The following is a 14153-nucleotide window of genomic DNA, read 5'->3' as shown; positions in this document are numbered from 1 at the left end:
TGTGACGCTTTCTTGTGAGAAAAAATCAAGCAATGAAGTTCATGGAAATACGTTAAAATGAGAAATTACACTCTTTTGAGCAATAAGTAGCTTTAAAACAATAATTTGTTGGGGTGGGTTTGGAACAAATTAAAATGTACGTTCTAGTCTCGACAGCATATAATCAGTAGCACAGAGACAGCTGTGCCAAGTTTCCCAGTTCAATGTGTTGTGTATGGCTCCTGTCCAGGTTTTTTCCATTAATTCTGGGACTTGTAGTCTTATATATGCTCTTATAAAGCAGGACTACAAGTTCCAGAGTTCAAAGGAAAGAAATCTGGATTGGAGCAGCACATCATGAATGGATGTGGGAAACATTACAGCTATGCAGAGAATGAACAAGTGCCTGTGCATGCATGACACGTTCTCGACCCTGTGCTCACCACTTTTATTCAGGGGAAAAGTAACAGTGCTTAAGGTTGTGGCTCTGAATAGAGTTACTAGCCTGAAATCTTTACTTTTACACTGTCTGTCTTTAACACGTCAAAGGCTATTGGGCCGTTTGCATCCCATACATCTTCTAACGTGGACAGGCCAGTATCGTCCCATCCTCTGAAGCCTTGCTACCACTGGACTTAGATGGGTTCCCTCCCACAGTGGAGTTTTAGGAGTGCAGTTTAGGAGTTTCCATCTCATTTCTCTGGTCAGTGTATGCCAGACATCGACTACCGTCATCATGGCCGGACATATTCCTATCCTTAACCTGCCTCCGTATAGTCCATGTCTAAAATTCTTGCTTCTCCTGTCTTGCAAGTATGCCTGGTTTTCCTAGTCCATATAGGCCCAGTCATGAACCACACTGACATGTGCTGCCTCCTAATATTTATGGGTATTCTGCAGGGCAATACCACCCTCGTACCGGGTTCATCATTAATACTATATTGCGGCTCATAGCCAAAAAAGTGCATCAAAAAAGATAAAACATTAGCCAATAAAATAAGCAAATTCATTACAATCATAAAATGTGAATCAATTACACATATTCACAAAAATGATTTAAAGAGTATAAAAATATAATACAAGATAAGAAAGATAAAATGAGAAATATCCCCCCCTTTCACCCCTAAGAACACTACACACATCTTTTACGAATACTCCAATCCTTGAACAAATACCTAGACACAGAAAAAACTATTGGCTAGTGTACATTGGTTTTCATGATTCTTAGAGCTACTAGGTGATGGACAGTACCAATCAGTATCAAAATGTTTTGTCCCCCTGTGCAGAAACCACCCATTTTGATTTCAGGCTTTTGTAGGCTTTACAAAAGAATAAAAGGCGTGTCTCTCTTTCCTTTGTCCTGCAGCATGCTAGACATATCGCGCTCAATACATCAGATCCTGCCCCTCATTTGCAGGTCAACGTACTTAAATGCAGGACTCCATGTCTGTACTGCAGGCACAGTTTCGTTGCTAACACTGGCTGCAGCTCATCTAACAAGACTCCAAAACCATAATACCCTTGAAAATCTAAAAACCTAGAAGTCATTGTGCTTTGCAAAGAGTTAGCCAAGTGTGTGGACCGTTTAAAATCTCTTTGGACCTAGCCAAGTCACTCTTGGATTTTGGGAGACAGGATTCCTCCACAGACTGGCCCTTCCTATTTGTCTTACAGTGTCCTTAATCTATTGAAGCCACTGCAGTTTACAAGCACTCAGGAAACTCATGATCTCCTCCAGCTAAGGGGATGCCCATAATCTTCTCCAAAAAAGGAGTGGTCTCAGTCCTAGTTCCTCACTTATGGGGCAGACACCCAGATCGAACCTGAAAGGCAAAAGTGGAGTATTTGTGGGGAAATTTAATAAACATCTTTTAAAATTACACTAGCCCTCTTATGCCCCCATAACTCTGTCCCATACATCACTGCCCCCAGAGCCTGTGACCTATATAGCTCACAAACCGGGCTGCCTGGCTTGAAGGACAAGTCTTTAGAGGCTCTCCCTAGGCCACCAGTAAATTGGGCCAATCTTAGCTTTTGTTTGTTCATGTGCAGTAGCTAGTCTATTTGTTCTGATAATGTGATTGCCAAGTAATCAAACACCACTCCAAAGGGACACCGTTGAGTTTGGGACCCACCTGGTAGATGGGGAGGGGAGTGAATACCATGTACTTCATTTTACCCATGTTAATTTCCAACCCCCTCGTCTTACAGAAGTCAACAAAGCAATCTAAAGTCCTTTGTAAGCCCTTTGGAGATCTTGACATTAAAAGTGTATCGTCTGTGAACATTAACACAGGAACCTTGAGTTGGTCTAGTCTGGGGACATCATTCGAAACGTTATTCAGGTCATCAATGATCCCATGGATATATAGTGAAAAAAGAGTTGTGGCCAACACGCAACTCTGCCTAACTCCTTTCTGAACTGGAAAGGGTTCGGTAAGATCTCCTGGTTTGCCAAACCGGACCTGAGCAAAACTCCCCTCATGGAATCTCTGTAGGATCTCACACAAGTAGTTAGGGACCACTATTTTTAACAGAACCTGCTAAAGAGTATCTCTTGGGACCAGGTCAAATGTGGCTCAAAGGTCCATAAATATCACATTAAGACTAGCGCCTTCCAGCACTGCAGTTTTCCAACATATGAGCAGGAGGCGAAAAGGCTTAGTCCATAGTAGAGATACCTTGCCTAAATCTGGCCTGAAGAGGACTGAGAACACAATTTTACTTGAGCCAGGCCTGAAGTCTCCCTAAGATCACATGCACAAACAACGTTTGTATTGAGTCTATTAAGCTTATTGGTCTGTAATTAGCTGGGAGGAGAGGTAAGCCCTTTTTATAGATGAGCATTATTTCGGCTCCAGCCCACAAAGCTGGCATGGGCATCCCCTTCAAAATGGCATTAAATAGAACCCCAAGGTAAGGTGCCCAAACATCGGGTGCAAACCGGTATAAATCCCCTGGAATCCTGTCTAGGCCAAGTGCCTTGCCTGAAGCCACTTTGTTAATTCCATATAGCACCTCCTTGATTGTGATCATAGCACATGCTTCTGATTTTTCAGGGCCCCCCCTCTTGTACTAACACATGTAAATCCATCAATGACAGGTGAAAAATCATAAAGGGACCGAAAGTGCTCCAACCATTGTCCAGCAACGATATTACTTTCAATTGAGCCATTGGTCTCCTGTTTCCCTGAGGCAACAAGTCACCAGATCGTATGAAAGTCCTTGTTCCTCACAGCTGTGTGCAGGGATTCCCATGTCTGGGTCTCCCACTCTCTCTTTGCAGCATCAAGAGTACTCTTATACTGTGTTCTAGTTCTCCATACCAGTCCGGGGTCTTTCAATTTAATGGCCTTACAGAGATCTAATTTGGCTTGCCAGCACTGCTTGTTAAACTACGTGCCCAGATTTTTCTTACCACTGCTAGCTTGTTACTCCACAAAAAACTGATTTTTGAGCTCACCCATTAACTCCATATGCGTATTCCCCAAGCATGTCCACTGTTTGGGGGACACCCTGGTCTCTCAAATCTCACCCACCTTGTCCAGGGTTAGACCAATGGTGGTAAAGAGCTGATTGAAGGATTCTGGGGAATTCACAATTTCATTACACTTATTCCTACACCTACAGGGGAACAGCACAAGTCTATCATCCAGCCTAGGGGTTCCTTTGCCTTCCCCCATTGAACATAAGATCTCCAGGTGAAGCGATAGTGCGTTATGGTCACTTTCATGCCCAACTATAATTTCCATATCCATGACATGTGCCCAAAGTCTGACATCAATGAGGATGTAATCAATCAATGAGGTCCTGCCTGGCCGATTAAAAGTATGAGACCTTTTTTGGTCAGACGTAGTTCGACCATTGCACGCGCAAATGGAATGATTGAATCCAAACGCATTTATCTGGAGAACCAGCGAGGTACATTTCTTCACCGGTTGGGAACCAGTCATGGGGATTGGCCACAGATTGTCCTCCACTGTCACTAGATCATCATCTGCCCTGGTCTTAATGGGTTCAAAATGTCAGGTAAAGTCCCCTTCTATCAATTTGAATACACCTTTGGGAAGTGGAGACAGAAAATCAGACTGCTGCTCCACAACTGGGGATTCCCCTCCAGAAACGATAAGCCGCAGTAAACATTGACCACATATAATTCACTATTACTTATTGCTATACGAGGTTGCCTCCCTGCAATTGTAGTGATTTGAGCTGCATATCCACTTTGGTAAAAAATACAAAGCGTCAGATATTTTGTATGGGCTGTATTGTAATGTGTACAGCAACCTCTGTAACGCTATCATTTTGAACAGCGTGCCTTTCCAAGCATCAAGATCAGCAACGCCTGCCACTGTTTAACGTCTGTCTCTAACCGTTTTAATATGGGTTTAGGTTTGTCTTGTAGTGTAAGCGTAAGTGTAAGCCATGCACACAAGTAGCCTCTTAACCATATAATAGACCTGCCGTTGCAGGCCCTGTGTGTGCAGTTTTACTGCCACCTTGACCTGGCATCTAAAACCCCTTGCCAAGTGTGGTAAGAACAGGAGATTGGAAAAGTACATTGTGAATGTGGACATTTTCCTGTTAATGTATGCACTTTAGACAGGATACGGCCCTTTAGGCACATAATGAGAAAATTATTTGCCAGCAAGAGACAATGACTGCAAAAGTTAGAATCAGAGAGGGAAAGAGAGAGCTGAAGCTGAAATTAAATGCAGTTTCATAAGTTAGCAATGTCATCACTAGACCTCACCACCTCCCTAGTGGATTTAACTAGTAGACCACAACTTAGCCCCAATCAACTTAACTACAAGACACTTCTCTCTAGTCAATTTTGTCCATATAAACATCTTCACAATTGAACTTAGGGCTTTACCTAAGTGATATTTAAATTGGGTGGTTTCTAGTCTCAGTTGTAGTACTGGTATTACTTCCAGCTTTAACTCCCTTATGGGGAACAGTAGGGACTGGCAAACCCTGAGTAACTCCCAAAAGTATGAAAAATCTATTTAAGTCGGGTGAGTGTCAAAGTGATGTTAGTGAGGTATAGCAGGATATCATCTGCGTATAGCAAGATACTTTCGTTCCACTCCTTATTGCCTGACTAGCCCCATATCTGGACATCTACCCGTATCCATTCCACCAACGCTTCTATGGCGAGTGTGAATAACATGGGTGAGAGAGGGCACCCTTGTCTGGTACCTCTCCATATCTCCACATGCTAAATGGTCGGGAAGTGTGTCCATTTACCTTCACTATGGCTGTCAGCTTATCGTATAATATAACATTTTCGCTAGCATTCTGAAGAGGTACGGCGATGCTACAGAGTGAAAGGTCTTATTTGTGTCTAGCGAGGCAATTGTGAGTCCACAGGTGAGGACTTAACTGTCGCCAGGTTATTGTATAGAAGCCTCAAATTCAACCTGGTCGAATGATCAGGTATGAACCCATTTGGTCATGGTGCACAAGATAAGTCACTGCTCCTCTTAGACAGTTATCCAAACATTTGGCGAGGATCTTAACATTTAGGTTTAGGAGTGAAAGCGGCCAATATGAGGCACATTCCTCTTTGGATTTACCGGTTTCATGTATGAGGACAATCATGACGAGCTGCATATCGTCCAGTAGATTATTTTCTTTGAAGGCAGCATGTAGTGGTTTTGCCATCCACCTGGAAAGCCTGCGCCATAGCTTGGACAGAAATCCACTGAGGGCTGGTGTCTCTACTGCTTGCATCTGTCTCATTGTTAAAACCAATTCCTCAACGGTCAGGTCTGAGTCCAACTCTTCTGTTTGTTGGGGGTCAGTCTTCTCACAGGGCAGTCTTCATTAAATGTTAGTATTTCGTCCTCTGGGGGACGTGTATGTACATCATGGAATGTCTTTAGATAGGTAGCAAATTCCTCCGCAATGTTATACCCGTCAGTCACTATTACTCCATGCTTGCCTATTAGCACATGAGTGGCCCTATTTTTCCTTTCCTTGCTTCTTGTCCAAGCCAGTAATTTACCTTCCCTTGTTTCCTGCTCAATATATTGTTGACTGACTCTCTGCATTTCCGATCTATCTCTTTTTGGAGTCGTGGGGTAGGAGACAATGAATGTTCCCTCTCTAACTGAGCAAGTTCTTGTTCCAGAGTGTCAAGTTTACTTTGTCAGTTTCTTCTATCCCTTATTTTGCCAGTCATGATAACCCCACTGATTGTAGCCTTGAATGCTTCTTAGAGTATTACAGGGCTCTGCACAGAATCTTTATTTTCAGCAAAGTATTGCTTAGTGACTTAATTCAATCTTTTAACGTCATATGCATTCAAGAGTGGCCACATCTCCATTCACCAGTCCTCTTGTGGTCTTTTCATGTTTATGACTAGTTTCACTTTTAAGGGTGAGGGGTCACTAAGTCCATCACAGAATTTCGGTATTGGATGGCCAGATGTAAAAAAGTAGCCAAGTCTGGAATACATGCCATGTGCATCTGAATCATAGGAGTAGCCCCTGTGTAAAGATTACCAGATTTCACATTGCCAGTGGGCCTGTGCAAAGCCTTCTAGTTTCCCTTTGGTGGTCTCCTTCAGTTCTCTTGCTTAGTCTATTTAAGTGTTTATTCAATATGAGGTTAAATTTCCCCCCAAGCACGACCAATGCCTGAGGGGTGTCTACAGGATGGTCCCCACTTTCTGGAATGTATTCAACTGGAGTCCCTGCGGGGCGTAGATATTGATCAGCAGTATGTGTTCATCTTTGTAGTCCCCTAGTATTGCCAGGTAACTACCCTGTTTATCCAACTGTGTTACATGAAATGGCAATGTTTTCCTGACTAGTGTCATCGCGCCCCTGTAACTTAAGGAGTATTGGTAATAGCCTGCTAGTTTATATTTGCCTCTACCCATACTGCTATGTTGACTATCTTGTAAGTGTGTTTCCAGAAGGAAAACTATCTCAGGTTTATATCTGCTCAGTGCCTTGAGAAACAGGCCTCTCTTTACTCTATTCCTTTAGCTATTTACGTTCCACACCAACAGTGTTAAAGCTTTGTTTTTAGTCATGTTAGATACTTGTGTGTCTCATGGAGTGGACATTCTCTAGTGTGTGAACGTGTCACTTGTTTCCAGCTGATGTGGGTCAAGGTGCTGTAATCTACTCCGTGAACTATGCCATGCACTACATTACCATGTGGGGACTTTAAAACCAACCAATCCCCCAACTCACAGTGGATCACTAACATAAACATTTCTAAACTTTCAAATGCTTCACCCTCTGGGGCGCGACCTTAGGCTGTCTCGTAACAATTACCTCTGAAAAACCTCAATGGTGTATACATATTGTCTGTTTATTGAAAAGTCTCTTTCATCCTACCTCCCTTCTTGAGAGGCACCAAAGCTTGGCACTGTGTTACCATTAATTCTTTACAATTCGGACACCGCTACCCCTAGTGTTCAGATGTCATAGGTGTGAAATGCGGTAACTGCTCTTCCTCTTTTTCTTGTTCTGTCTTTGTGTGGCCCGAGCAACTGTCTTCTACATCTGATCCAAGGGAATGCCATCTCTTGCTGTCTAGGATTTTACTGTGTAGCAGCACCTCTTGCACTGCCTTGGGACGCTTTCACTTGGGCTTTCGAGGGAGCGTAGCTTTTTTATTATGGTTATCCTTTGTGGGTAGTCGCTGCCATCTAGCTTCTCTACTGTCTTCTTGTGGGGGTCCCGACCACAGACCCTGACTTTCCAACTAAGACCATGCTTTCGCCAACAACATAAAGTGGGTTTTATCTCCATGGACTATTCTGAGTTTCACCAGGAAGAGAAGTGCATATTTGAGATTTAGGTAGTGCAGTACCCTCTTCATTGGAACATGTGCTCCCAGTAACCGTTGGACTGAGTTGGTATAGTCTGGGTATAGGTTTACTTCCTGGTCTTCTGTGTTCCACGGTCTGTGTTTCCTCGCCATTTGGAGGATTACCTTCTCGGTCTCTAAAGTTCATCAGTCTCACTATTATTGGGTTTGGTGGGTCTCTTGGTGGCAGTGGATGTCCTGAGACCCGGTGCGCCCATTCCATGGAAAAAAATGGGAGGCGTTTCTCTGCAAAACTGTTGTTCCCAGTCATTTATCTACAAATAGTTCCATGTTCGGGAGTTACACTTTTTCCAGTACTCCCACTAGTCTGACATTGTATGGGTATGAACTACCCTCTGCATCTTCCAGTCTGTTTGCCAGTAGTTTAACCTCTTTCTCCATCGTCGAACATTTGAGAGCAAGTTCACTAATTTGTAAAAGAGCTGTGTCTAGTTGATCTTCTGTTCGTTTTCACGTGATAGGACAATTTTCTATGGTTGTCCCATAATAGACACATTTTGTTCACCACTGCTGCGAACCGCATCTCCAGAGACGTTTTCATGTCTCTAATGGCTTCTAGAATGGCTGCTGTATGTGAGGCCAGGAGTGTGGTCCCCCCCTTTTGTTAGTGTTGATCATCTGTATTGATTTCCACTTCTACCGCTTGTAGGCCTCTCTTTGTCAGGTGTGATTTTCCCATCTTTACTTACAGTTTGTTTGTTCCCCCCGGCTGAAAAACACCTGTTCCAGGGAGACGCAACTCATAGATTTGCCTTGTGGCTAGGAAATCCCCCTCTCGCAGTTCCAAGCTTGCAGTGGTATGTCCGCATTTCAGTGTACATGAAGTGCTGAGGTAACTAATATGTCCAGCCGGTGGGGTAGTGCAATTGTCTCAGTGTCTTCCAGAGTACTGTCCACTTTGCATGTTAGCCAGGTCCCTTCTAAATGGCAAGAAAATGCTGGTGTTGCAGTCCCCACTCTAATTTACAGGTCACCATGCATTTCTGATGTCCTCCAATCTGTTCCCCTTGCTCCAGGCTACAGATTCAGCCTCCAGTGCCCCATCTCTATCAGCTATCTGTGAGGCTGATCCTCCCTGTTTAGCTTAAGCTCCTTGCAACCGCGGGGGTGGGAGAACTGGGTTGAATTAGTGGTGGCCTTAGCTCCGTTTATCTCACCTGCATGCAGCCCCACAGTCTCTCCTTTTTTTGCTGTGCAGGTAAACAGGCTGGTAGGACCGTACAGGCACTTGCTGGGATGTCATTGTGCTGGGTGGGGAGGTGGGAGGTATGGGAGGATGGTGGGTGTTTCAGGGAGGCCAGTACCTGTTTGTGGGTCTCCAGTGCTGCTCTGATCAATGCCGCTGCTTGGTTCCCCATGTCCTCAGTCTCGCATTTGTTTCTTATTTGGCTGGTGGAGAGGCTGCATTGTGAGAGGCTGCTAAATTGTGTACACGCTCGGCCTCTCACACCCAGATGCTCCTCTCCTTTTCTCTCTGTCGGGTACATGGTTTGATGGTAGACCTGGATGGCATTCCTTTCTCTCCTGGTCTCTTTGAAGCCCAGTTTGATTTACCCAGCCCCCTTCCTGGCCTGGCCTCTGCAAAACCTTTTCCATCAGATAACTTCTGCGGATTGCAGGCCACTTATCATCTCAATAAATCAGCCTGGCTAATCCTGTTAAGGCTGACCAATCAGGAGTTGCCACTAGCAGGCTGAATTTTGGCTTACAGAAAAGAAAGTCCTAGGACTTCAGTTCTGTATTATTTATGATAAATTCAACAGTGGCAAGTTGTTGGATTTATCGTTACCAATCTTTTGGGTCCTTTCATGACACATTTAGCTCCTTCTTAGTAATATTTATGCTTATATGAAACGTTCCAATGTTAGCCTATAGAGATAAGGGCCAGATGTACGAAAGGATTTGACCCATTCTGTGTCTATGGGAAAAAGCTTTCGTACATATGGCCCTAAGTATCTACAATGAGGAAAAATGAAATGGACTGTTTTTCTCTCCTCAGAGCACATAAAACATCTTTTATAATGTCTCCACTTATCGTTCCATGGCACCCCACTGCTGGAGTACCTAGGGGAGACCTTAGGTGCGACTTATATGTAAACATAAGGCAGATTATCACTTTGGAAGTATCTTTAATTCCAAAATTGAATTTGCACACATTTTGCTTTTTAAAGACAGCCGTGCACACTCCAGTGACGGAAATCTACTGCGCCTCTAAACTTCCCTGCTCTATTATATACTAAGAACTTATAGGTAGTTTGAAGCCCCCTTGCTCTATCATATACTAGGGACTTACAGGAGTCTGTCATTTCACTTGTAATTGTACCATATTACCATATACCTTTTGATCAGAGCACTGGCCCTAGGCCTGGTTAGCAGAACCCAGGGCACAGTCAGATTCACTTACCACCAGTATTAGTAAACATGCTTAAAGGATGAATTTCTCACAGTCATGCTGTGTGTATGAAACATGAACATGAAAGGATACGGAACAGTGTAAATTATGCTTTTGCACTTTCATGTATTTTCCTTTGAAGGCACTAGCATTTTGGTACTTACACACCATGTCACAATAGCATCATACACCTGCTTTATTAGGAGTTTGGTTCTGTAGGTGTCTCAGAGATGTAGGTACTGGCTTATCTGTCAAGCATAGGAACTTACATTTCATTCTATGTATTGCACGCTTGGGATAAAATGAATGCTTAAATATTATATATCTCAAATTATATGGAGGATTGCAATTGGTTAGGGTTTTGTCAAAATCCACACCACTCGGTGTCATATATCTTAAGTTTCTAATTCTGTTATATTTATATTTTAGGAAATAAAATGAAGTTTCGTCAAAAGAAGTGAGATGCCAGTGACATAATTCAGCACAGATATGTAATACTGTGCGAAATTCAACCTTATCTGTGCTAGACTGTTACACAGAGGAACATTTGAATTTCCCCTAAGGTGGAGTTCGACAGGCTGAAACTCAGTCAGACAATCTGAATACTGCAAGAAAATCACTTCCTGTAATCTTTCCAAACTATGAGTTCATGCTTTGACTGGAGAACTCCTACATATTAAATTGGAATTCTGCTTCAACGAAACATGTCTGTATTTTAAACAGAAAATATTTCTTCATAGCATCTACTTTTTTACACCTTGAAATTTCAATGGGTCACTCTTTTGAGGAAAAATACATTTTGTGTTTGCTTGCCAGCTTTAAAAAAGGAATTTGTGGAGGAACTCCATGTTCAACATATTGCACTGACTACTGATTGGGTACTACAGTTATCAGACTCAAAAATAGTTAATGGCAACCAGAGTAATTTGAGAAGCAACTTTTAGTATTCCTTGCAAACTCTAAATTTGTATCCCTGGATCAACTGGAGTGCTTTGGTAAATGCAGCTGGATTTCTACGAATACCACAATAAAGTATAACATTTAAAGCAGAAACAATTTATTCATCACATTCCTACTATTTTTCTCCTTGGGATATTGCATCACTCTTTGGTGAAATGTGTTTACAACTGATGTTATGACAGTAGTGAGAAATAGACATGTGTAGGAAATCAAAATGATAGATGTTGCACTAACAACTGTGCAAAATGGGTTATGCTTAACAGGTGTTTGTTTCTACTGGGGTTAGTATGCATGTTAATACCTAAGGTGTTAATTACTGCCAGTGTTGCTTGGGCGTAACCAAGTTAATTAATGTTACTTTATTCAAATGTTCCAAATGCCTATTGCTATCTATTTTGTTGCTTTGCCCATGTTTTATAAACTAGTGGAATATGTTTGAAACACACCATCATTACAAACGTGTGTATAGTAATGCTGACATAATAGAGCAGAATTTTAATGTTGACACAATGGAGCTGAATATTCAGGCACTTTTCAGGATAGTTCTTGTTTATATTGTACATAGTAACACTCTTATAAATGGGTCAAAATCTATGCCAATGATTAGCAAATGTACATATAAAAGTGCAGTGTGTAGTTATGGTTCTAGAGTTCATAAGAAAGGACCTACATGATTAATAGGCACAATCTTGTTTCACCTTTTGCAAACCAAAATATGATGGCCATTTGAATGTGGTTGTCATAAATAGCTTTAAAAAGGCATATTAAAATGGTTGTCCCCATGGCTTGAGCTGATTGGTTTCTTATTTGATCAAAATACCAACAAAAGTGTGGCTTTTTGCCAAGCCTTTGCTCTTTTACCTTTTGTTTCTGTCTGTTGCCAATGTTGCAGTATTATTTTGAATGTTCAAGTATCATTCACTTTATTCCATCAGCGCTGGAGAATTGTCTATTGATTTCTGTGAATGATGATTGTTGCAGTTATTCTTCCAAAATTGTGTTGATATAATGGAGAAGTAACACACTGTATTTTTATGTGTTTATGATTTATGATTATTACATGCCTGTCCAAAATTACAGCTATTATAGAGCTTTTCATGAAATGTTCCATTTCACATGCAAAAGGCTCAGATAATAATAATGGCGGGCAGAATGCAAAGAAGTCATTTGTGAAGCACCAAATGTAATCATCAGAATGTGTTTTATATGCTATGTACAAACAGATTCTAAGTCCCTCATCTTTCTTGGTGTAATATTAACCTGCACATATAAGTCCCTACAATTACGAGCTTTCTTAGTAGTATTTGTTTTAGAACAAAGATACATATAATATTTATAAAACATAATTCACATTCAGTACATCTGACACACAGATCACTAGTAATGTAAAATTTCTAAACCAAAAACAAATGATTTTGTGCACTGTGATCATCCTTTTCAATGTTCCATGCCAGTCTTGGATTAAGAAAGTCCTATAGATTTATGTCACTTGTGTAAATATGTTTATGTAAATACATTAGCCCATTTGAGGACTATACTTCCTAATGTGTGAAAGAAAAGGAGAACAAGAGAAGAGAGAATATATTTATTATAATAATAGTTATTATTATGGAATGGGTGGGCCTTCATTGGTACCTTTACTGAAGTCTGCTGGAGCTATATATCTGAAAATTCAATTTATTTAAAATATTCTAGATCATGTGATCATTAGTCAGTAATCTAGATTTAAGAATTACATTCAGCAGAAGGCATCACCAATATGAAAAATATTTTACCATGCCTTAACTAATGGGTCATAATTATGCTAGTTTATTTCCTTAAAATCCCTGAAGTAGTGCTGATTTGATATCAGAGCTTAATTACTTCTGTTGTTAAAAATTAATCTGTGTTTGGCCCTTAAACTTCTCACCTGAGGCTCTATAAAATAACAAGTCATTTAAATAAGTGTCAGTTATTTACTGGAGTCTTCTTGAGGCTATTTGCTCATATTGAGTTTTTTGAGATTTGTAAATAAATCTATTTATCTATGTGTAACTAAACTAAAACAATGTATGTACATTAACATTGCCACAAGTTTAGGAATTATATTTTTTGTTATATTTTTAATTGTAAAAATCGTATTACTAGAACCAACATATATGTCTCTGTTGGGAAAATACATGACAAGGAAATGCTGCTTATGCATTTTATTGTTTTGTCATTTCTATCCTACTGTAAAAATAGAGCACAAACTATGGCTAAAAGTGTGAAAGTCTAAAGATGTACTCCTATGCTTAAGTGTAATTGACGGTTGAAAATATGCTAGTGTGCAAATCTGCCAGCCCTGTGTGAGAAATAAGTTGTTTAGCTGGATAGTGAGCTTACTGAAAGTAGTCTTCAAAGATTTATCAAAACCTCAAGCATTGGAGGTATTTACTTTTTTTAGACATGTTTTTCTACATATATTTCTTATATGAACTGCTGTATTTTTCATGGTTTGTTAAGTTAATAAATTAAACCAGTGCAAGAATGTTCTATCATTTTTATGTATGTGTTTTCATTTTAGACATGTATGAGAACTACAGCAATAAATTATCCCCGGCTTTTGTTGCTCAGTTTATACAAAACCTTAAATAATGCAAAATATCGTAGCATATCGGGAGACTGGCTTAAAGAAGAGGGGACTTAAGAAAGCATCATTTATTTCTGTGTCTGAATCATTTAAATGACTCTTTACATTGCACAAAAGATGGTTGCACATATCAAACTCTGAAATCTGTGGTTGGTCACAGACAAAATATCATAGCACCAGTTAAAAATGTATGACTTCTCTTTCTCTAATGCCCGCCATCCTCACAGCGACTCATCAGTTTTAACCCAGGTAGAGTAGGACTTACATGTCTCCAAAATTTATTATGCATGCCAATGTAAAGGCTTGTGGTAAGTGAGGATGAGACTGAAAGCCAGGTTTTTCCTCACAGTAACATTCAAG

At 40.9% G+C, this 14153-nt stretch overlaps 1 protein-coding gene across 1 annotated transcript in view; it reads left to right on the top strand.

The window, feature by feature from the left end:
- Positions 1-13698, top strand: part of DENND2C (DENN domain containing 2C) — a 319873-nt gene extending 306175 nt beyond the window's left edge. The window contains exon 19 of the mRNA XM_069238733.1: positions 10652-13698. Coding sequence (XP_069094834.1) covers positions 10652-10683 — 32 coding nt within the window. The 3' untranslated portion in view covers positions 10684-13698. The remainder of the gene's footprint in view (positions 1-10651) is intronic.
- The last annotated feature ends 455 nt before the right edge of the window (positions 13699-14153 follow it).

The sequence above is a fragment of the Pleurodeles waltl genome, chromosome 6 (assembly GCF_031143425.1).
Source record: "Pleurodeles waltl isolate 20211129_DDA chromosome 6, aPleWal1.hap1.20221129, whole genome shotgun sequence".
Taxonomy (NCBI): Eukaryota; Metazoa; Chordata; class Amphibia; order Caudata; family Salamandridae; genus Pleurodeles; species Pleurodeles waltl.
Note: the sequence above shows the minus strand (reverse complement) of the source record. Positions and strands in the feature narration are given on the sequence as shown.